Source organism: Chlorocebus sabaeus, chromosome 11 (assembly GCF_047675955.1).
Source record: "Chlorocebus sabaeus isolate Y175 chromosome 11, mChlSab1.0.hap1, whole genome shotgun sequence".
NCBI classification, from domain to species: Eukaryota; Metazoa; Chordata; class Mammalia; order Primates; family Cercopithecidae; genus Chlorocebus; species Chlorocebus sabaeus.
The window spans coordinates 130,154,809-130,178,895 of record NC_132914.1 but is presented as its reverse complement, the minus strand read 5'-3'; the positions used below and the strand labels follow the sequence as shown (position 1 = coordinate 130,178,895).

Genomic DNA, 24,087 nt, shown 5'->3' with positions numbered 1-24,087 from the left:
CTGAGTTCAAGCGATTCTCCTGCCTCAGCCTCCTGAGCAGCTGGGATTACAGGTGCATGCCACCACGCCCGGCACTAATTTTTGTATTTTTAGTAGCAACAGGGTTTCACCATGTTGGTCAGGCTGGTCTTGAACATCTGATCTCGTGATCCACCTGCCCTGGCCTCTCAAAGTGCTGGGATTACAGGCCTGAGCTACCACGCCTGAGCCACCATACCTGGCCATGCCTAGCTATTTTTCTTATTCTTAGTTGACCTAGTCTGTTCAAAATAGTAATAGTGGCTGGGCACGGTGGCTCACGCCTGTAATCCCAGTACTCTGGGAGGCCAAGGTGGGCGGATCATGAAGTCAGGAGATCGAGACCGTCCTGGCTAACATGGTGAAACTCCGTCTCTACTAAAAATACAAAAAAAATAGCTGGGTGTGGTGGCACGAGCCTGTATTCCCAGCTATTCGGGAGGCTGAGGCAGGAGAATCACTTGAACCTAGGAGGCAGAGGTTGCAGTGAGCCGAGATCACGCCACTGCACTCCAGCCTGGGTAACAGAGCGAGTATCTGTCTCAAAAAAAAAAAAAAAAATCACCAAAAAACTCCTGGAACTAAGTGATTATACCAAGGTTGCAGCAGGATACAAACTTAATGTACAAAAGTCAACCCCTTTCTTGTACACAGGTGTAAGCTGAATTTGAAATAAAAAACACAATACCATTTACAGGAGCACACACAAAAATGAAATACTTAGGCGTAAGTCTAACAAAATATATAATGATATTATATAAAATCTATATGAGAAAACCTACCAAACACTGCTGAACGAAAACTAAGAACTAGATAGATATAACATGTTCATGGATAGGAAGACTCAATATTCAAGATTTCAGCTCTTCCCAGCTTGATCTACAGATTCCATGCACTGTCAGTTAAAATCCCAGCAAGTTATTTTGCAGATGTTAACGAACTGATTATAAAGTTTAGACAGACAAAAGACTTAGATTAGCTAACAGGATCCTGAAGCAGAAGGATAAAGTTGGGAGAATGAACCTGACTTCAAGACTTATAGGCTGGGCATGGTGGCTCACACCTGTTATCCCACCAACACTTTGAGAGGCCAAGGAGGAAGAAGTGCTTGAGGCCAAGAGTTGCAGGCCAGCCAAGGTAACACAGTGAGACCCTATCTGTACCAAAAAAAGAAAAAAAAATTTAATTAGCCAGATGTGGTGGCACGTGCCTGTAATCCCAGTTACTCAGGAAGCTGAGGTGGGAGGATCCCTTGAGCCCAGGAGTTCGAGGCTGCAATGAGCTGTGACTGTTCCACTGCACTCCAGCCTGGGCGACAGAGCGAGACTCCGTCTCAACAACAACAAAAAAGACTTATTTTAAAGCTACAAAAATCAAGACAGTGTGGTAGTGTGGTATTAGTGAAAGAACAAATAGACCAACAGAACTCAATAAAGAGCCCAGAAATAGACCCATATAAATATAGTCAACTGATCTCTGACAAAGGAACAAACTCACAGGGGGGAAATATCCACTCCTTTCTCTCACTTCTTTAGCACCACAGCCTTCCTCGCTGTGTCCTCTCCTTTCATTAACCTAAGTCCTCACCTCGGTCCTCTTGAGGGTTCTAGTTGGTCACACTCTGAGCTTCCACGAATATAGTAAGGTGTCTTTACATATTTCCAGTTTAGACTTCCCATGTGAGTTACAGGCTGAAATATAGGCATTGGATATTCAATACCTGCGAAAGTCTCTCCCAGTCCCTCTTCTAACAGCATTCCTAGTCTCCGGCTGTATAGCTCAGTGGCAGAGCACAACATCCGGCAACGTCGTCGCCACCACTCACCGAGGGCAATGGATTTGGCAATCAAGTCACTTGTAAACTCTCCCCTCTGGTTTATTCCGTCAATCATTCATAAAGTCCAGATGATCCCCTGGCCCGCCCCTTACCTCTTGGACTCTCGAGCTCCGCTCCTAGCCTTTTCTCCCCACTCATACACCTGTAATTGTGTCCACAGTTCACTAGACTACCCTCCCCACCAAACCAAAGCTCCCCTAAAATCAGGAACATACATAATTTATCTCTGCATTGCCAGCACCAGCTCTAGAGTTCAGCACACAAAAAGACACTCCATAAACAAGCACTTGGCCAAACGAAAAAGGAGGAACTGGTAATTTCTCCAACGAAGTTCCAACGGTCTGCGTAAGACAACTTTCTGTAGAAAACACGAAAAGATGGAGGATCCTCAGATTTCAGGGCCCGCAGCTGGCAATGAAGTGCAGTATAATTGCCCGTCACAGATTACCACGAGGCACTTTTCTGCAGGACCAGAGCTTGGATGAGCTTTAGAGGAGCTTCGGTTTGGCGGGGAGGGTAGTCTAGTGAACTATGGACACAATTACAGGTGAACGTTCCCGGGAGTAACCCTGAAGAGATCAACGTGGCCACCCTCAGTATCCAGTCGACTTTTAAACACGGAAAGTCTCTACTTACCCAGCACGAAGCTGTCCGGAAACTGGTGGCCATCCCCACGCCCACGTTCGTGCGCTGCCTAGGGGGCAGGACCCGCGGGCTGCGGAGAGACCGTGAGGGATGCGTCCGCACGAAGACAGGTGCGGGTCCTGGGTCCCAGGCACCTGACCGTCCCGGGGCTGAGTCGCTCGCAGGGACGCCGGCTCCTCAGCTCTCGCCCAACGCGGAGCGCGCGTGACTAGACGGCCTCCCGGTCTGGGTACCAGGAGTCGCACCGATGGATTTGTGCCGTTCAGCAGCCCTGACTCGGGAGAGCAGGCGGCTGGCCTGGCTCCGTCCACGCCCCGAACCGACGGAGGTGTTTAGCTGGTCAAGTCCCTGGTCGGCCCCGGATAATCCCAGCCGCTTAGCTCCGCGCCTCCGCGGTCATACAGGCTAGCCAGGTACACCCACTGGCCAGATTTCGGTCCACTGAGTCTAAGCCGGAAACAGCCCTGCACGCGCGCACCCGACTAGGACAGGGTGTGTGGCGCATGCGGAAGTGCGTCAGGCGTCGATGCGCCAGGACGCGACAGCGCCGGAAAAACTACATCTCCCACAATCCTCGGCGAAGGCTCCCTAGTTACAGGCCTGACTTCCAGCTGCAGCGTATCTGGAGCGGGGCACAGCCTGACAGGAAAGGAAGGTTGGGAGGGGGCTCCGTCAGCGGCACCTGGTTCACCCTCCCCCGGCTGCGCCAGGTTCAGTACCATCCTCGGAGTCCGGACGCCCAGTTTCCCAGGGCCTGTAGAACTGACTCAGAGTCTGACCCCAGCAGAGACGCAGGCGTGCTGAGGTCTTGATATCAAACAAGATAGGGTTCAGACCAGAAGGCACAGCAAAAAAGGACGCTTTGTAAAGCTAAAAGCTGCAATTCGTAGGGCTAAATAACAGTTTGGAAATCAGTGCACCAAATAATAGAGTAACCAACTTCATAAAGAAGAAACTATAGTAGATGTTAAAGACAAATAAATAGAACCACACCAATAATGAAACTGCCTTTGCAAAAATTATATCAGTGAGAAAATTATTGCCGTGGGGGAGGTCTAATCTAACCAAACCCGCGACCCCACGCGCCTTTGGCTCTTCTGGGCTTAGGCCAAGCTAACTTTGGAAGACATTTAGGTTATAGTTTAAATGATAACCCTTTTCCAAAACTCAACTGCCTTTGTAAACCTATGAGAGACCAAGCTAGGGGGAGGAGAGGAGCCTGAATTCTAAGATGTAGATTGGTCACAAGATATGCAGCTTCCCCAATTACTCCCACAGATAACAGATAACACCACTATTGTAGATTAACCTTTCGAGATTTAAAAATGTGCAAAATGGCCAGGCGATGGCTCACGTCTGTAATCCCAGCACTTTGGAGGGCTGAGGTGGGTGGATCGCCCAGGAGTTGGAGACTAGCCTGGGCAACATGACGAAATCTCGTCTCTACAAAACATATCAAAAGTCAGCCGGATGCAGTGGCATGCATCTGTAGTCTCAGCTACTTGGGAGGCTAAGGCAGCAGAATTGCTTGAGCCCGTGAGGCGGAGGTTGCAGTGAGCCGAGATTGCACCATTGTGCTCCAGCCTGGATGACAGGAGTGAAACCTGTCTCAAAAAAAAAAAAAAAAAAAAAAAAAGCCAAACATCTGAATAGACATTTCTCAAAAGAAGACATACAAATGGCAAACAGGTAAATGAAAAGGTACACAATATCATTGATCATCAGAGAAATGCAAATCAAAACTACAATGAGATATTATCTCACCCCAGTTAAGATGACTATTATCCAAAAGACAAGCAATAATAAATGCTGATGAGGTTATGGGGAAAAGGGAACACCTGTACACTCTTGGTGGGAATGTAAATTAGTACAACCACTATGGAGAGCAGTTTGGAGGTTCCTCAAAAAAATAAAAATAGAACTACCATACAATCCAGCTATCCTACTCCTAGGTATGTACCCAAAAGAAAGAAAATCAGTATATTTAAGCGCTGTCTGCACTCCCTTGTTTATTGCAGCACTATTCACAATAACCAAGATTTGGAAGTAACTGAAGTGCCAATCAACAGGTTAATGAATAAAGGAAATGTGATACATATACACAATGGAGTACTAGGAAGCCATAAAAAAGAATGAGATCCTGTCATTTGCAACAACATGGATGGAACTGGAGATCATTATATTAAGTGAAATAAGCGAGGCAGAGAAAGACAAACTTCACATATTCTCACTTATTTGTGGGAGCCAAAAATTAAAACAATTGAACTCATGATGATGGAGAGTAGAAAGATGGTTACCAGGCCGGGCGCGGTGGCTCAAGCCTGTAATCCCAGCACTTTGGGAGGCCGAGACGGGTGGATCACGAGGTCAGGAGATCGAGACCATCCTGGTTAACATGGTGAAACCCCGTCTCTACTAAAAAAATACAAAAAACTAGCCGGGCGAGGTGGTGGGCGCCTGTAGTCTCAGCTACTTGGGAGGCTGAGGCAGGAGAATGGCGTGAACCTGGGAGGCGGAGCTTGCAGTGAGCTGAGATCCGGCCACTGCACTCCAGCCCGGGCGACAGAGCCAGACTCCGTCTCAAAAAAAAAAAAAAAAAGAAAGATGGTTACCAGCAGCTGGAGAGTAGTGGGACACTGGGAGGGATGGAAATGGTCATTTGGTAGAAAAAATAGAAAGAATAAGACCTAATATTTTCTAGCACAACAGGATATACTCAAAAATAATTTAATTGTACGTTTAAAAATAACTAAAAGTATAATTGAATTGCTTGTAACACAAAGGATAAATGCTTGAGGATACCCCATTTTCCCTGATGTGATTTTTATGCATTGCATAATAATATGCATTCTATATCAAAATGTCTCATGTAATCCATAAATGTATACACCTACTATGGACTCCTAATAATTAAAAATTTAAAAAATTAGCCAGGTTTGGTGGCATACACCTGTAATCCCAGCTACTTGGGAGACTGAGGCAGGAGAAATGCTTGATCCTGAGAGGTTGAGGCTGCAGTGAGCCATGATCCCACCACTGCATTCCAGTCTGTGCAACAGAATGAGACCCTGTCTCAAAAAAAGAAATTAATTAATTAAAAATTTTCCCACAGAGAAAATCTGGGAGTGGATGGCTCCACTAGTGAGTTCCATCAAATATGTAAAGAAAGGATAATTCTTCAGAAATTATTTCAGAAAATAGATAAGAGGGAATACTTCCCTACTTATTCTATGAAGCCAGTATTATTCTCATACCAGAGTTAGACAAAGACATCACAAGGGAAAAACAAAATAAAACTACACACCAATATTCCTATGGTATGTAGTACCATAGACATAGACACAAAAATTCTTAACAGGCTTGGACTTTTTTTCACCTCAAACTGGTTTTGCAGGTGTTTACTCGTGTGAAAACTTACCAAATTGTTTAAATATGTGCAGTTTATTCTATATCGATTATAACTTAATAAAGCTGTTTAAGAAAAATGTTAGTAAACTGAATCTGGCAACGTACAAAAAGGATTTTATAACATGACCAAATGGAATATATACCAAGAGTGTAAGATTGGTTCAACACTGAAAATCAGTATAATAAAAGACAAAAACTATATAACCATTTCAACAGATGCAGCAAAAGGCATTTAGCAAAACCAACATCTACTCATGGCAAAAACTCTCAACCATTTAGGAATAAAAGGGAATTTCCTCAACTTGATAATGGGCATTTAAAAAAACCCTAGTTAACATCCTACAGAACCGTGAAAGACTGAATGTTTTCCCCCTATAATAGGAAACAAGCAAGGGTGTCTGCTTTCAACACTTCTGTTCAACGTTGTACTGGATGTTCTAGCTGGTTGTGTTTAACCTTGTACTGGATGTCCCAGCTGGTTCCGTTCAGCGTTGTACTGGATGTTCTAGCTGGTTGTGTTCAACGTTGTACTGGATGTTCTACTTGTTTCTGTTCAACCTTGTACCGGATGTCCTAGCTGGTTCCGTTCAGCGTTGTACCGGATGTCCTAGCTGGTTCCGTTCAGCGTTGTACCGGATGTCCTAGCTGGTTCCGTTCAGCGTTGTACCGGATGTCCTAGCTGGTTCCGTTCAGCGTTGTACCGGATGTCCTAGCTGGTTCCGTTCAACGTTGTAAAGGATGTTCTAGTTGCTTCTGTTCAACGTTGTACTGGATGTTCTAGTTGCTTGTGTTCAACGTTGTACTGGATGTTCTAGTTGGTTCTGTTCAGCATTTACTGGATGTTCTAGCTGGTGCAGTCAAGCAAAAGAAAAGAAAGAGAAGAAAGCATCCAGATTGGAAAAAAGTAAAACTGCCTTTATTCACAGATGACAGGATTCTGTATATAGAAAATATCAAGGAATCAATGATAATAATAAAACTACTGAAACTAATAAAAGATGTTAGCATGGTCAAAGGTTACAAGATCAATATATAAACACTATACTTCTATATACTAGCAATGAATACTCTTAAAATAAAGTTAACAATTTCACACCATCAAAAAGAATAAAATAGTAACAAATTTAATAAAAGAAGTAAAAATGTGGCCAGGCACAGTGGCCCATGCCTGTAATCCCAGCACTTTGGGAGGCCAAGGCAGATGGATCGCGAGGTCAGAAGATTGAGACCATCCTGGCCAACACAGTGAAACCCCGTCCCTACTAAAAATATAAAAAATTATCCGGGCGTGGTGGTGGGCGCCTGTAGTCCCAGCTACTTGGGAGCCTGAGGCAGGAGAATCGCTGGAACCCGGGAGGCAGAGGTTGCAGTGAGCCGAGATCGTGCCACTGTACTCCAGCCTGGGCGACAGAGCGAGACTCCGTCTCAAAAAAACAAAAAGGAATAGCAAAACAATTTTGAAAAAGAATAAAGTTGAAAGACTTACACTACTTGATTTTAAATTTGCTATAAAGCCACAGTGATGAAGACACTGTGATATTAGCACAAGGATAAGTAAATAGATCAATGGAAAATAAGTAAGGATCTATAAATACATTATAACATTTATGGCCAATTAATTTTTGACACAGTTACCGAGATAATTCAATGATGAAAAGGTGGACTTTAGTAAATGATTCTGGGTAAACGGATGCATACATGCCAAAGAAGGAGAAGGAGAAGACTTGCCTTACACGTTACACAAGAAAATTAGCTGAAAACGGGTCATAGACCTAAAAGTAAGAGCTAAAACTATAATACAATAGAAAATTGTTGTAATTTTGTGTTGGGTAAAGAGATTCCAGATATAACAACAAAAGCATGATCCATGAAATAAAAGCATTGGTAAATTGAACTTTGTCAATATATAAAAACTTTTCTGTTTCAAAAGACAGTATGAAGAAAATGAGGAGACAAGCCACGGTTTAAAAGAAAATATTTGAAAATCATTTGTCTGATAAAAGACTTGTATTCAGAACACTTATGACTCAGTAATAAGACAAGCAACCCAATTTTGCAAATAAAAGATCTGAATATATACATTTCACCAAAGAAGATACATAAATGGCTAATAAGCACATACAAAGATGCTCAAGGTCATCATTATTCATTAGGGAACAGCAAAGTTAACCACAATGAGATACCAGTAAAAACTCAATAGAACGGTTATAATAAGAAAAACAGACAACACCTACTGTAGGCAAGAATGTGGAGAAAGGAGCCTTCGTGATTTGCTAGTGAGATGTAAAATGGCAGTCACTTTGGGAAACAGTTTGGCTGTTACTTAAAAAGTTAACCATAAACTTACCACAGGACTCTGCAATTCTACTAGGTATCTAACAGAAAATGAAAACTTATGTCTGTATAAAGTCGTTTATGATCATGTTTATAGCAATATTATTAGTAGTAGTATTATTTTTGAGACGGAGTCTCCCTCTGTCCCCCAGGCTGGAGTCCGCGGTGCGATCTCAGCCCACTGTAACCTCCACCTCCTGGGTTCAAGTGATTCTCCTGCCTCAGCCTCCTGAGTAGGTGGGACTACAGGTGCCCGCCACCATGCCCAGCTAATTTTTTGCAGTTTTAGTAGAGATGGGGTCTCACCGTGTTAGCCAAGATGGTCTCGATCTCCTGACCTCGTGATGCGCCCATCTTGGCCTCCCAAAGTGCTGGGATTACAGGCATGAGCCACCGCGCCCGGCCAGCAATATTATTTATAATAGCCAGAAACTGGAAACAACCCAAAATGTCTATCAGCTGCTGACTGGATAAACAAAAGTGAAAACAACTCAAATATCCATCAAATGATGCCTGGATAAATAAGTGTGGTATAGCCCTACGATGGAATACTGTTCAGCAGTTAGAAGAGGGGGAAGTGCTGGTACATGATATGTGAACAAACCTCAGAAACATGATGCTAATGTCAAGAAGCCAGACACAGGCTGGGCGCGGTGGCTCACGCCTGTAATCCCAGCACTTTGGGAGTCCGAGGCGGGCGGATCACGAGGTCAGGAGATCGAGACCATCCTGGCGAAAATGGTGAAATCCCGTCTCTACTAAAAAATACAAAAAAATTAGCCGGGCGTGGTGGCGGGCGCCTGTAGTCCCAGCTACTCAGGAGGCTGAGGCAGGAGAATGGCGTTAACCCAGGAGGCAGCGGAGCTTGCAGTGAGCTGAGATCTGGCTGCTGCACTCCAGCCTGGGCGACAGAGCGAGACTCCGTCTCAAAAAAAAAAAAAAAAGGCCAGACACAAAAGTCATCACATGGATGATTTCGTGGATATAGTGTCTAGAAAATGCAAATTTGTAGAGTGAAAAATCACATCAGTAGTTGCCTAAGGACAGGAGTAGGAGCGGGGTTAAATGTAAATGGGCATAAAGAACTTTGGGGAGGTAATGAAGATGTTCCAAAGCTGCATTGTGGTGATGGTAGTAAAACTCTATGGATTTACTAATATCACTGAATTGAATACTTACAATCGATAAATTTTGTGGAATGTGAATTGTATTTCAATAAAACTTTTTTAAGGCCACTGAGTTTGACTGTTGGAAATGAGAGAGATAAAAGCAGAAATAAATGAGGTCGAAAGCAGAACAACAGCAGAACTAATAAATAAAACATTTGTTTTTGAAGAACATTAACAAAATAGACAGACAACGCGGTATTCTAATCCAACAAAAAGAGAGAAAGTACAAATATACAAAATAAGAAATACAAAGAGGAAATAACTACTGAAACAGAAGATAGATTTTTTTTAATCATAAAAGACGTTTTTGCCCAACTCTAGGCAAAAACATTTTGAAGACCTAGATGAAATGATTAAATTCTAAGGAAAATTGAATTTTCCAAGATTTACCTCAGAAAATTCAACAGTCTTCTTTTCATCAAATAAACTTGTCAAGAACCACCCCACAAAAAAAGTAACAGATTTGGATGATTTCATACGAAAATGCTGCCAACTTCAAAGGTCAGATAATCCCATGCTCATAAATTATACCAGAATAAAGAATACTTCTGGCCGGGCCCAGTGGCTCATGCCTGTAACCCCAGTACTTTGGGAGGCCGAGGCGGATCATGAGGTCAGGAGATGAAGACCATCCTGGCTAACACAGTGAAACCCTGTCTCTACTAAAAATACAAAAATCAGCGCGGTGTGGTGGCACCTGCCTGTAATCCCAGCTACTCAGGAGGCTGAGGCAGGAGAACCACTTGAACCCGGGAGTTGGAAGTTGCAGTGAGCCAAGATTGCGCCACTGCACTCCAGCCTGGCAACACAGCAAGACTCCGTTTCAAAAAAAGCAAAACAAAACAAAACAAAACAACTTCCGAATTTCTGGAGCAATTATAACAATAATATGTAAACCTAAAACGGTATCACAGAAAATGAAAACAAAAGTCGATTTCACTTGTCAACAGTGATGCAAATATTTCAAATAGAGAGTGAAGAAGTCTTCAATTACTCTAGAATATTGCTCTTATGAATGCTGTTTTTGCTTTATATATTTTTGTTATTAGATATATAAGTATTTATAATTATAATGTCCTATATTAAATATTTTATTAATCTACAATGTTATTCTTTGTCTTGTAATCTGTTTTGGTTTAAAGGCTATTTTGTCTGATGCAAGCATCACTGCTTTCTTTTGGATGTTTACATGGAATATCTTTTTCAATCCATTCACTTTCTACTATTTGTGTTTTTGGATGTAAAGTGAGTCTCTTATAACAGTATATAGTTGAATTACATATTTTTATTCAGTCTTCAAATGTAAGTCTTTTGACTGAAAAGTTTAATCATTTATATTTAACTGCTAATGAGAAAGATATTCTTTTTTTTGCTTTTTGTTTTTTTTTTTTTTTTGAGACAGAGTCTCGCTCTGTCACCCAGGCTGGAGTGCAGTGGTGCAGTCTCGGCTCACTGCAACCTCCGCCTCCTGGGCCTCAGCTTCCTGAGTAGCTGGGACTACAGTTGTGTGCCACCACACCCAGCTAATGTTTGCAGTTTTAGTAGAGACAGGGTTTCACCATATTGGTCAGGTTGGTCTCAAACTCCTGAACTCAGGTGATCCACCTGCCTCAGCCTCCCAAAATGCTGGGATTACAGCCGTGAGCCACTGCGCCCGGCCAGAAGCTATTATTTCTGTCATTTTGCTTTGTTTTTGAAGAGGCTTATAAGCTTTTTTATCTCTAATTTCCTGCATTGCTGTCTTCTTTTGTGTTTAGTTGAATTTTTTTTTTTTTTTTTTTTTTTGAGAGGGAATGTTGCTCTTGTTGCTCAAGCTGGAGTGCAATGGCACGATCTCGGTTCACTGCAACCTCCACTTCCCAGGTTCAAGTGACTCTCCTGCCTCAGTCTCCTGAGTAGCTGGGATTACAGGTGCCCACCACCACGCCCGGCTAATTTTTTGTATTTTTAGTAGAGACGGGGTTTCACCATGTTGGCCAAGATGGTCTCAAACTCCTGACCTCAAGTGATCCACCCACCTGGCCTCCCAGAGTGCTGGGATTACAGGCGTGAGCCACCGCGCCTGGCCTAGTTGATTTTTTATAGTGGAATGTTTAAGTTCCTTTCTGATGTTCTTTTGGGTCTATTCTATAGCTATTTTTTTGTGGTTGCCATAAGGAGTATATTTAACATAGGAAACTATAGTGCTGTAATTTGAATTTTTACCAGTTTAACTTCAATAACATATGAGAACTCTGCTCCTTTAAAGCTCTGATCCCACCCCTTTGATTTGTTGATGTCACAAAATTACATTCTTTTTTTTTTTTTTTTTTTTTTTTTTTTTGAGACGGAGTCTGGCTCTGTCACCCAGGCTGGAGTGCAGTGGCCGGATCTCTGCTCACCGCAAGCTCCGCCTCCCGGGTTTACGCCATTCTCCTGCCTCAGCCTCCGGAGTAGCTGGGACTACAGGCGCCTGCCACCTCGCCCGGCTAGTTTTTTGTACTTTTTAGTAGAGACAGGGTTTCACTGTGTTAGCCAGGATGGTCTCGATCTCCTGACCTCATGATCCGCCCGTCTCGGCCTCCCAAAGTGCTGGGATTACAGGCTTGAGCCACCGCGCCCGGCCCAAAATTACATTCTTTTTTTTTTTTTCTTTTTTTTTTTTTTTTTTCTTTTTTTTTAAATTTATTATTATTAAACTTCAAGTTGTAGGGTACATGTGCACAACGTGCAGGTTTGCTACATATGTATACTTGTGCCATGTTGGTGTGCTGCACCCATCAACTCGTCATTTACATCAGGTATAACTCCCAATGCAATCCCTCCCCCCTCCCCCCTCCCCATGATAGGCCCCGGTGTGTGATGTTCCCCTTCCCGAGTCCAAGTGATCTCATTGTTCAGTTGCATGCCCTAAAACATACATTAGTCCTTCTTTTAAATGCATTAATCTCTTAAATTATGTAAAAAAAAAAAAAAAGAAAATGTGGAGATATAAACCAGAGTTACAATAATGCTATCGTTTAGTTTAATGATTATTTTGTAATCTGCTCAAATTTTTTTTTTCTTTTGAGACAGTGTCTCACTCTGTCACCCAGGCTGGAGTGCAGTAGCACAATCAGGGCTCACTGCTGCCTCAAACTCCTGGGCTCTCCCAAGTCAGCCTCCCAAGTAGCTGAGACTACAGACATGTGCCACCATGCCTGTAGGATCTAGCCCTACAGGGTCTGTGGGATTTTCTCCCCGTGTGCAGAGACGAGAGATTGTAGAAATAAAGATGCAAGACAAAGAGAAGAAAAGACAGCTGTGCCCGGGCGACCACTACCACCAAGACTCGGAGACCGGTAGTGGCCCGGAATGCCTGGCTGCGCTGTTATTTATTGGATACAAGGCAAAAGGGTAGGGTCAGGAGTGTGAGTCGTCTCCAGTGATAGGTAAGGTCGTGTGAGTCACGTGTCCACTAGACAGGGGGCCCTTCCCTACTTGGCAACTGAGGCAGATGGAGAGAGAGGACAGCTTATGCCATTATTTCTTCTCTGCATTTCAAAGACTTTTAGTACTTTCACTAATTCTGCTACTGCTAGCTAGAAGGCAGAGCCAGGTGCACAGAGTGGAACATGAAAGTGAAACAGGAGCGTCACCGCTGAAGCACAGCATCACAGGGAGATGGTTAGGCCTCAGGAGGCTGTGGGCAGGCCTGAGTCAGGCCTTCTGCAAGAGGTGGTGGAGGAGAGTGTTCTCTAACTCCCCTGGGCAAAGGGAGACTCCCTTTCTCGGTCAGCTAAGTAGGGTGCCTTCCCAGGCCCTGGCACTACCGCTAGACCAAGGAGCCCTCTAGTGGCCTTGTCCGGGCATGACAGAGGGCTCACACTCTTGTCTTCTGGTCACTTCTCACCGTGTCCCTTCAGCTCCTATCTCTGTATGGCCTGGGTTTTCCTAGGTTATAATTGTAGAACAAATATTATATAATATTGGAATAAAGAGTGATGCTACAAACTAATGATTAATAATATTCATATATAATCATACCTATATTCTATTTCTAGTATAACTATTCTATGTATTTTCTTTATTATACTGGAACAGCTCGTGCCCTCGGTCTCTTGCCTCAGCACCCGGGTGGTTTGCTGCACACAGATTTCTTTTACTTCTATATTTTTAAATTATTTAGCTTAGGGTTATTTTAATTGGCATGGAAACGGATGCTGGGAATGCCCTACATAATTACTACAGTAAGTTTGTATTAAGACTCTTTTGAAGTAAAAGGGTGTATTTGTGGCTGGGTACAATTGCTCATACCTGTAATCCCAGCACTTTGGGAGGTCAAGGTGGGTGGATCACTAGAGCTCAGGAGATCGAGAGCGGCCTGGGCAACATGGTGAAACCGTCTTTACAAAAATTAACCAGGCATTAGGCTGGACGCAGTGGCTCAAGCCTGTAATCCCAGCAGTATGGGAGGCCAAGGTGGGTGGATCACCTGAGGTCAGGAGTTCGAGACCAGCCTGACCAATATGGTGAAACCCTGTCTCTACTAAAAATACAAAAAATTAGCCAGGCATGGTGGTATGTGCCTGTAATCCCAGCTACTTGGGAGGCTGGGGCATGAGAATCACTTGAACCCAGGAGGCAGAGGCTTCAATGAGCCGAGATCATGCCATTGCACTCCAGTGTGGACAACAGAGTTAGACTTTGCCTCAAAAAAAAAAAAATTAGCCAGGCATGGTGGCATGCACCTGTGCTCCCAACTACTCAGGAGGCTGAGATGGCAGGATCACTTGAGCCTGGGAGGTGGGGTGCAAACTGTATTTGCACCACTGCACTCCTGCTGGTTCACAAAGTAAGATCCTGTCTCAAACAGAAAGAAATGAAAAGAAAAAAAAGAGTAAATTTGTAATAAGGCTCTGCCAGAAATATAACTCAAACTAGCGTAGACTAACAGAGGAAATCTATGAGCTTTTATAACTGAAGGAGTCGATCCGAAGGCTTCAGGAATAGCTGACTCCAGGGCTTCAATCAGCACTAGGATATGTTCATCTGAAACAACTAAAAGGGCCTGGCGTGCTGGCTCATGCCTGTAATCCCAGCACTTTGGAAGGCCGAGGCGGGAGGAGTTAGAGACCGGCCCAGTCAATACGTTGAAACCCCCTCTCAACTAAAAATATAAAAAGTTAGCGGGCGTGGTGCCACTCACCTGTAGTCCCAGCTACTCGGGAGGCTGAGGTCGCCGTGAGCCGAGGTCGCGCCGCTGCGCCCCAGGCTGGTGACAGAATGAGGCTCTGTTTCAAGTGATAATAATAATAAACAGAATAAAAAATAAAGCGGGCCGGGCGCGGCGGCTCACGCCTGTAATCCCAGCACTCTGGGAGGCCGAGGCGGGCGGGTCACAAGGTCAGCAGGTCGAGACCATCCTGGCTGACAAGCTGCAACCCCATCTCTACTAAAAATACAAAAAATTAGCTGGATGTGGTGGTGCGCGGCTGTGATCCCAGCTTCTCGGGAGACTGAGACAGAATCTGGGAGGCGGAGGTTGCAGTGAGCCGGGATCCCGCCGCTGCACTCCAGCCTGGGCTACAGAACAAGACTCTGTCTCAAATAATAATAATAATAATAATAATAATAATAATAATAATAAAACGATCTGACTGGGTGTGGATGGCTCATTCCTGTAATCCCAGCACCCTGGGAGGCCGAGGCGGGCGGATCACCTCAGGTCAAGAGTTGGAGACCAGCCTGGCCAACATGGCGAAACCCCATCTCCACTAAAAATACAAATTTAGCCAGGCATGGTGGGCGAGGTGGAGGGCGCCTGTAATTCCAGCTACTCAGGGGGCTGAGGCAGGAGAGTCGCTTGAACGCAGGAGGTGGAGGTTGCAGTGATCCAAGATCTCGCCATTGCACTCCAGCCTGGGCAACAAGAGCGAAACTCAGTCTCAAAAATAAAAAAATAAAATAAAATAGGCCGGGCGCGGTGGCTCACGCCTGTAATCCCAGCACTTTGGGAGGCCAAGGTGGGCCGATCATGGGGTCTGGAGATCGAGATCATCCTGGCTAACACCGTGAAACCCCATCTCTACTAAAAATACTAAAACAAATAGCCGGGCGTGGTGACGGGCACCTGTAGTCCCAGCTACTCGGGAGGCTGAGGCAGGAGAATGGTGTGAACCCGGGAGGCAGAGCTTGCAGTGAGCCAAGATCGCGCCACTGCACTCCAGGCTGGGCAACAGAGCGACACTCCGTCTCAAAAAAAAAGAAAAGCAAATAAATAAATTAACTAAAAGGATCAGTATCTAGTTTAAATAGAGTTTACTTCAGTGTAAAATTTGAGGACAGCCACCTAGGAAGTATAAATCTTAAAGAATGAAAGTTCATGTTTTGAAGTATAGAAATCTGGGATTGTTTATATAGACAACGTTTAGGAAAGTTTAACAGAACTTTAATTTTTTTTTATATATAAGGCTTAAAGTAGCATTATAATGGTCTGATTAGTTAAGGTGGTTTTCTTGGGGAGGAAGATACACTTACTATTTTATATTGAAGATGTAGTAGTTACGGGTTTTCTGTGTTATTTGGCCTGAGTTAGGTTAGGTACAGGACAATAAAAAGGCATATATGTTAAATATATAATTATAAATATATATTTACAACTTGTATAGATATATAACTTGTCGTGGGGGAGCAGTGGAACTGGGAAAGTGGAACAGGAGTAAAAGAATTTACCAAGACAGGGCCAGGAGTGGTGGCTCACGCCTGTAATCCCAACACTTTGGTAGGCCAAGGTGGATGGATCACAAGGTCAGGAGATCGAGACCATCCTGGCCAACATGGTGAAACCCTGTCTCTACCAAAATGCAAAAAATTAGCCAGGCGTGGTGGAGCACACCTGTAGTCCCAGCTACTCGGAGGGCTGAGGCAGTGGAATAGCTTGAATCCAGGAGTCGGAGGTTGCAGTGAGCCAAGATCATGCTCCTGCACTCCAGCCTGGTGACAGAGCAAGATTCTGTCTCAAAGAAAAAAAAAAAAAGAATTCACTAACACAGGCAGATTTATTAGAGGAAGTAGGAAAATACTTTTAAGAAGGTAATGGGCAGCCAGCAAGAGAGGAACTGACTGCTGAGGAAACGCAGGCTTCCTGGAGATGGAATAGGTGGTTCTTGGGCTGCAGAGTGCTACATTCATTTCTGATAACAACAAGGTTGCAGGAAGCTGACTTGTATTTTTTGTATCAGCTGAGAGTCTGGTGATAGCTGGGCGTAGGGAGATTGTGAGTAATTTGCACAGGACGACTCTGTGTCCTGGACCATTAGGAAAGGCAGACTTACAGCTTATCTGCTTTTTCTTCTTTCTTATTTTGCTTTCCCCTGTTCCCACTACCCTGACTCTTTTTCCCTAATTAGGATTCCACATTAATACATAATAATTTACAAAAGATAAGTGATTGGATGGGAGGAGGAAAAAAGAAGCCAAGTCTTGGCAAGGCAGTTTAGAGAAGGAGGGATAAAGAGATGGAGAAGCAGAAGGGTAAGAAGTAGTTTTGGCAGTTTCCTATTAATATATTGATAGTTCTAGGGGGTTTAATTTTTTCTGTAGGGAAAGAAATTTTCAGAGTCTCTTTTGGATGCTTTTTAGCATCCACAAATTGAAAGTAACTTTCAATTTTTTAAAAAATGTTAGACTCAGTTGTTAAAAACTATGTACATAAATGAACTAATTTAGGTATTTTTAATGGCATTTCATTTTGGTCTTCGTAGTTTGGGTCTTTATGGGTTAAATAAGACCATTTTAAAAGATACTGACGGGAGGTTACATCATAAGTACTATTTATGAATATGAATTTAGCTGGAGTTACTTAAAGGTGTATTTCTTTTTTTTTTTTTGGAGACGGAGTTTTCCTCTTTTGCCCAGACTGGAATGCAGTGGCATGATCTCAGCTCACTGCAACCTCCACCTTTCTGTTTCAAGTGATTCTCCTGCCTCAGCCTCCCGAGTAGCTGGGATTACAGGCGCCCACCAACACACCCAGCTAATTTTTGTATTTTCAGTAGAGACAGGGTTTCACCACGTTGGTCAGGCTGGTCTTGAATTCCTGACCTGGTGCTCTGCCCACCTTGGCCTCCCATAGTGCTGGGATTACAGGCGTGAGCCACTGCATCCGGCCATTAAAGGTGTATTTCTTTTGAACGGTAAAGACTCAGTGTTAGATGGACGATTGTCCATAATTTGGGGTTTTTGTTTTAATGGTCAAAGACCGAAAGGGAAAGAGTTGTTGGATCTGGCATGCTGCTTAATAAGGATTATTTCTGGAAGAGTCACCCATGAGTCACTTTTTTCCTCTTATATGTCTTGGTGAAACCCAGTAATTTGGGGCACTTAGGGCACTAGGATATTTTTGTATGTTTTTTGTTGAGGGGAGTCTTACGGGTCCAATGTATGTCATAAAGGATGAGCTTAAATAGTTTCACAAAACCTTAGTCACTAAGCTATCTTTTGGCTGGGAGAAATAGTGTCTTATCTTTAAAACTTATCTCTGTCTTTATAGAAAGTTTCTTTTATTGGCTTTGGTCATTTAAAATGGGACCTTAGATATGTCAAATGAACTGAACTTAAGAGTTTAGCCAGTTTTTTTTTTTTTTTTTAACTTATAAGCTTTACTTAAGTCATGCAATTTTTTTTTTAGAGAGAGAAACTTGTCTTTCCTGACCAAAATTTGAATGAGAGAAAAGGCCATGGCCATGCTCGGTGACTCATGCCTGTAATCCTAGCACTTTGGGAGGCCAAGGCGGGCAGGTCACCTGAGGTCATGAGTTAGAGACCAGCTTGGCCAACATGGTGAAACCCTGTCTCTACAAAAACACAAAAAATTAGCCGGGCATGATGGTGGGTGTCTGTAATCCCAGCTACTCGGGAGGCAGAGATGGGAGAATTGCTTGAACCCAGGAGGCAGAGGTTGCAGTGAGCCGAGATCATGCCACTGCGCTCCAGCCTGGGCAACAGAGCGAGACTCCGTCTCAAAAAAAAAAAAAAAAAAGGGAGGGGCGTATAAATTCTAGTGAGTCATTTAATAAATAACACAACCTCAGAGAAAAGTGAAAATCATAAATCTGTGAACAGCAGCATTTTCCGACAACAAAAACAAAACCACCTTAAAGCAGAATTTTAATTTTAGCTCCGTTGAGCACGGAATTGGGTTGCTTAAATAAAGTCTGAATTTCAATTAGAACCGGGGCAATGTGGGCCAGGTGCAGTGGCTCAGGCCTGCAATCCCAGCACTTTGGCAGGCTGAGGCGGGTGGATCAACTGAGGTCAGAAGTTTGAGACCAGCCTGGTCAACACGGTGAAACCCATGTCTACTAAAAATACAAAAAATTAGCCAGGAGTGGCTGGGTGCCGTGGCTCACGCCTGTAATCCAGGCACTTTGGGAGGCCAAGGTGGGTGGATCATGATGTTAAGAGATCGAGACCAGCCTGGCTAACATGTTGAAACCCCATTTCTACTAAAAATACAAAAATTAGCCGGGCACGGTGGCATGCACCTGTAATCCCAGCTACTCGGGAGGCTGAGGCAGGAGAATCGCTTGAACCCAGGAGGCAGAGGTTGCAGTGAGCCAATATCGTGCCATTGCACTCTAGCCTGGGCGACTGGGCGAGACTCCGTCTCAAAAAAAAAAAAAAAAAAAAAAAAAAATTAGCTGGGAGTGGTGCTGGGCGCCTGTAATCCCAGTGACTCAGGAGGCTGAGACAGGAGAATCGCTTCAACCCGGGAGGCGGGAGGCGGAGGTTGCAGTGAGCTGAGATTGCGCCATTGCACTCCAGCCTGGGCAACAAGAGCAAAACCCCATCTCTCACAGGCTCCAAATTTACTAATACAGAATTGAGCTAAATATTATTTCACAAATACTTGAATTTGGTCTTTATGGCCATTCCGATTTTTTAAATTGCCAATTGTGTTTCCTGTTTTTCCTAATTTTTATTTAAAAATTAATATGCTTTTATGGGTTTTTTTTGACGGAGTCTCACTGTCTCCCAGGGCGGACTGCAGTGGTGTGATCTCAGCTCACTGCTACCTCCGCCTCCCGGGTTCAAGCAATTCTCGCGCCTCAGCCTCCTGAGTAGCTGGGATTACAGGCATGAGCCACCACACCCGGCTAATTTTTATATTTTTAGTAGAAACGGGATTTCACCATGTTGGTCAGGCTGGTCTCGAAATCCCGACCTCAGGTGATACCCCTGCCTCGGCCTCCCAAAGTGCTGGGATTACAGGCGTGAGTCACCGCCCCCGGCCTGGCAAAAACCTTTTTTTTTTTTTTTTTTTGAGACAGAGTCTCGCTCTGTCGCCCAGGCTGGGGTGCAGCGGCGGGATCTCGGCTCACTGCAACCTCCGCCCCCCGGGTTCAAGCGATTCTCCTGTCTCAGCCTCCTGAGTCACTGGGATTACAGGCGCCCAGCACCACTCCCAGCTAATTTTTTTTTTTTTTTGAGACGGAGTGTCGCCCAGGCTAGAGTGCAATGGCACGATATTGGCTCACTGCAACGCGCGTAACACTAAAATTTACCTATATTACTTACAGCTGTGATGTAAAATGGACAAGAAGCCGGACGCAGTGACTCATGCCTGTAATTCCAGCATTTTAGGAGGCTGGGGCAGGAGGATCATTTGAACCCAGGAGTTGGGAAACCAGCCTGAGGCTGCAATGAGTGGTGATGGCACCACTGCACTCCTTACTGGGTGACAGAGCGAGACCCTGCCTCCAAAAACAAACAAACAAAAAAACAAGGAAAAGATGCAGAGGCGTCCTCCTGGAGGCGCCGTTAGGTTCTCTCACAGACATGTTGGGCCAGCACTGCCGGCTCCATCCTAGATTTCTTCCAGTCCTCCCCAGTTACCCGCCAAGCGGCTTTTCCAACCGGAAACGTCCTAGCGGCGACCCCGGCGGGTGCACCGCGGAGCCCCTCGGGAAGTGTAGTTCCAGCACGAGCGGGACTCTGGTAAATGTAGTTCTCTGCGCGTTCACTTCCGCGGTGGGGCCGTGTCCACCTCGGCACTGCGAGGTCCGAGGGGTAAGGGAGTGTGCAGCGGGGGCGGGACGACTAGGCGGCGGGGCTGGAGGCGGCCTCTGTGTCTGCGCCGGGGGTCGCGGTGACCCCGCTGCGGACCGGCTAGCGCTGACCCCAGCGCGCCAGAGCTGGCTGCCGGCCGGGGCCAGAAAGGCCTGCGGGGCGGCCTGGGCGCATGCGCGGACGGCGGGCCTCGGGCGGGGGCCCTGGGGGCGCGCGGGGGTGGGAGGCAGCGGGCGGGGTAGGGGCTGTAGGGCGGGCGGCGGCGGGGCGCTGAATGTGGGTGTCGGGGGAGATCTGGGGTCAGCTGGGCGATTCACTGGCGGCCTATGGAGGTCGCTGTAGACTTGGGGTGCAGCGCGGCCGGGGCAAGGGGACGCGAGGCTGCTCTTGGCCCTAGGGGAGAGGGGCCCCTGGGAGGCCGTGTGGAGGATTTGTCTGCAGCGATTAGGACTGTGCTGATCAATGATTTGGATGTGCCTTGTGGTGAGCATTGGAGGCCAGCGGGGTGAATGATGAGGCTTCTGCGGGGGTCTGCTTGGGAGGGGTTAGGGGCTCGCTTGTGTGGCTTCCATTCACGGAAGCCTGCCGGCTGTGACAGTGTTGAATTTCGCCAGAGCCTTGTGCTCCTGGAAACAGTGAAGGCTGAGGGATTTCCCACCCTTTTGGGTTCCAGGAGATGACTCACTGCAAAGAGGCCCCCTTCCCTATAGGATTTAGGTCAGCCTCCAGGATGCCCCTTGTTCACACAGACCCGCCACGTTGCTGTCGCTTGCCTCATCAGTGACTGGCTGAACACTGAGCGGTCGGAGCAAAATGTTCCTTAACCAAACTGTGGCTAAGCTTCTTTCCTTTCCCCATTTTCTTGAGCTTTGGCCCATCCCCGTCCTGAGCCAACACGCAGCCTCGGCAGAGAACAGGCTGGCTCAGGGTCAGGCTTCCTCTGCTTTGCTGTCTGGTCGCGCGAACTTCCACCTCGCTTGGCAGGCCTGGTCTTTGCTACCCTTGTTCACATCTCTCTAGGAAAGAAAATCCCTTTTTGCTTTGCAGAGATGCACATGAGTCTTGTGGCTTCAGGGTTCTTCCCAGAAGCCCCTTCCCCTTCCCCTTCCCCTTCCCAACCCTCTTCCGCGTCTTTTTTCCCCACTTCCAATAACCTTTTGGAGCCGTCTTTGCTGTGTCCGGTTGCATGTTTTATTTGACAGCTGAATAACGGTGGTTGCTGTTTCAACGCGTCTCCAATAGCAGAGGCGAGTATGGGGTGGCCTATGCTGGCGAGTGGCTGGGGTTGGTTTCTGTGCTTGTGTTTGGGGATCTTATGATTGAAGCACTAGGAATGGGGGCGCTGTGTGTTTGTGACAAGGGAGTCTGGATGTAAGTTAATGGTGGACCCGTTGCAGGTTGTGAGTGCGTGGACAACGGGGTCGTACTTGGCGTCATTGGAGCGGCCTGCGGGGTCGGCATTTGTGCACAGCCCCACAATCCCTTTCCAGGTGGTGTTTGGGAAGGGCTATGGGAGTGTCAGTGAATGCTCCAGCATGGAGTGGATTAGAGAATGGGGTGTCATGGGGCAAATGCTTGGGGGCCTGAGGGATAAGGGATTAGGGATCCCTTGGCATTGAGTGATGGGTCCAATTTAGGTCGTCTGTGGCGCAAGTCTGAGGATGTCAGTTATTGGGGAGGGGCTCTATGAGGGCGTGACCTGGGCACCTGATAAAGTGAGTGAATACAGAAGCCCCTTCTCCTCCCCTCCCCACCTCACCTACAGGGGTGACTGAAGCCCCTTCTCCTCCCCACCCTTCTTCCCCCCACACCCTTCTCCTCCCCTTCCTACCCTTCTCCTCCCCTCCCTACCTTTCTCTTCCCCTCCCCACTCTTCTCCCCTCCCCACCTTTCTCTTCCCCTCCCTCCCCAGCTCACCTGCAGGAGTGTCTGAGTTCTGTGGGGATCCTTTGGGACTCAGTGTTTGGGGTTTCAGTCTGTGGTGATTTTTAAGTGGGGGTTTGGGGGTGCCGGTGATTATGGTGTCTGGGCATCTGTATTTAAAAGCCGTGTGGGAGTCACTGGGGTCCAGTCATCAGTTGGGCCTGTAGGGATGACTCTGCCTGGCCCATGGGGTCTATGGTGTGACATAGGAATGGTAAACGCCAGGTGAGTGTCTGGGGGCCTGTGGAGAATTAGGAATAAAAGGTCCAGTGTGCATCGTTGAATGGGGGATGGTTTTGTTGGCTCGTGCCCTGTGCATTGGCTTTGTTATTTGAGGGTGTTGGAACCAGGTGAGAAGGAGCTTGTTTGTATCAGTGACTGGGTACCAGAGATGACTGAAGGACTGATGGGGTGAGCAGTGAGGTCTGTGAGGAGGAATGATCGGAGGGCTTGGGAGTTTGATGTTTGGGATGAATGCCAAGCATCCATGCAAGTGTCTGTGATGTGTGGGTGGGTGAGGGCGAGAAATTGGGGACCCTGTGGGTGTCAGTGAGAGGGAAGCCTGGGAGCCTCATGGTTTCTTTGCCATTTGCAGTGAATGTGGAGTTAGAAGTTAGTGGCCTTGGCCGGGCGAGATGGCTCACGCCTGTAATCCCAACACTTTGGGAGGCTGAGGCAGGCAGATCACGAGGTCAAGAGATCCAGACCATCCTGGCCAACATGGTGAAACCCCGTCTCTACTAAAAATACAAAAATTAGCTGGGAGTGGTGGTGGGCACCTGTAGTCCCAGCTACTCAGGAGGCTGAGGCAGGAGAGTTGCTTGAACCCGGGAGGTGGAGGTTGCAGTGAACCGACATTGCGCCACTGCACTCCAGCCTGGTGACAGAGCGAGACTGCATCTTAAAAAATAATAATAATATTAAGTTAGTGGCCTTTGGATATCTGTGATTAGTTGTCTGGGAGCCAACACCATGCCAGTCTGTGGAGTCAGTGGTCAGGTGTCTCTGGAGGCTGTTGTGGGGCCACTAGAGTTACCACCTGGGGGCTTTGTTAATCACTGGGGAACCCATAGCATGTGTCACTGAAGGCCCTGGAGGAGCAGCCTCTCGGGGAGAGAGACTGGGTGGCCTGTGAAGTCAGCCGTTGTGGTTCTGTGGGAGTGATGGGGGCACATGGGTGAGTGGGAGTGGAGTTTATGGGGTTCCGTGGTTGTGTGGTCTGGAGGTCTGTGAAGCAGGCCTGTTGGATTCAGTGATCTGGGGACGTCTTGGGATGTGGAACTGGAGAATTCTCAGGTGGTCACTGTGAGTGACTGGGGGACTTGGGACGCTGGAGGTTGGCATGGGCTTGTAGCTGTGGAGTTCAGTGGTTCGTGTCTGGGGTGTGTGTGTGTGATTGAGGCCCTCTCTGGGACTTGGTAATCCAGGGGCCTGGGAGGGCCGTGTTGGTGGGTCTGGAAGCAGATCCGAGTGCGTATGGTTGTGAAGCCTCTCATGTGTGACAAGTCTTTTTGCCCTTTGGCCCTCTCCTTGTAGCATGTGACCGTTGATCAGTGACCACTCTTTTTACGTGATTTCCTTTTTAAAAGTTCTCAGTGACCCCGTTGGCTTTCAGGTCTTCTCCTTGTAGAATTTTCCCCTTGCTGGTTGTACCTCCTGGGCCTCTTCCATCCCTCCTGATGACCTCTGGCTCCTCCACCCAAGACCTTTGCATCTGAGGTG

General features: G+C 46.3%; 2 protein-coding genes and 1 long non-coding RNA gene across 14 annotated transcripts in view; 1 reads left to right on the top strand and 2 right to left on the bottom strand.

The window, feature by feature from the left end:
• The window catches only part of ZNF26 (zinc finger protein 26), a 45,623-nt gene extending 42,636 nt beyond the window's left edge, over nt 1–2,987 (bottom strand). For 3 of the 5 annotated variants that reach the window (XM_073021285.1, XM_073021287.1, XM_008005338.3), the window contains exon 1: nt 2,492–2,987. Coding sequence is in view for 1 of the 5 variants with exons in the window: in XM_008005338.3 (XP_008003529.2) it covers nt 2,492–2,524 (33 nt within the window). In the remaining 4 variants the exon portion in view is untranslated. Of the gene's footprint in view, nt 1–1,605; nt 1,710–2,491 lie in introns of all 5 variants that reach the window. The other 2 variants (XM_073021286.1, XM_037994712.2) reach the window with 1 other exon arrangement.
• Nucleotides 2,988–6,068: 3,081 nt separating this feature from the next.
• LOC140712815 (uncharacterized) lies at nt 6,069–20,336 on the bottom strand. Its single transcript, XR_012094640.1, has 3 exons — nt 19,951–20,336; nt 14,579–15,291; nt 6,069–6,756 (listed from the first exon to the last, which is right to left on the bottom strand). It is a non-coding gene; the product is annotated as an uncharacterized lncRNA (long non-coding RNA).
• Nucleotides 20,337–20,354: 18 nt separating this feature from the next.
• The window catches only part of ZNF605 (zinc finger protein 605), a 39,353-nt gene continuing 35,620 nt past the window's right edge, over nt 20,355–24,087 (top strand). The window contains exon 1 of one of the 8 annotated variants that reach the window (XM_037994716.2): nt 20,355–20,442. The gene's annotated coding sequence lies outside the window, so the exon portion shown is untranslated. Of the gene's footprint in view, nt 20,443–20,817; nt 20,926–24,087 lie in introns of those variants that run through there. The other 7 variants (XM_037994743.2, XM_073021281.1, XM_037994741.2 and 4 more) reach the window with 7 other exon arrangements.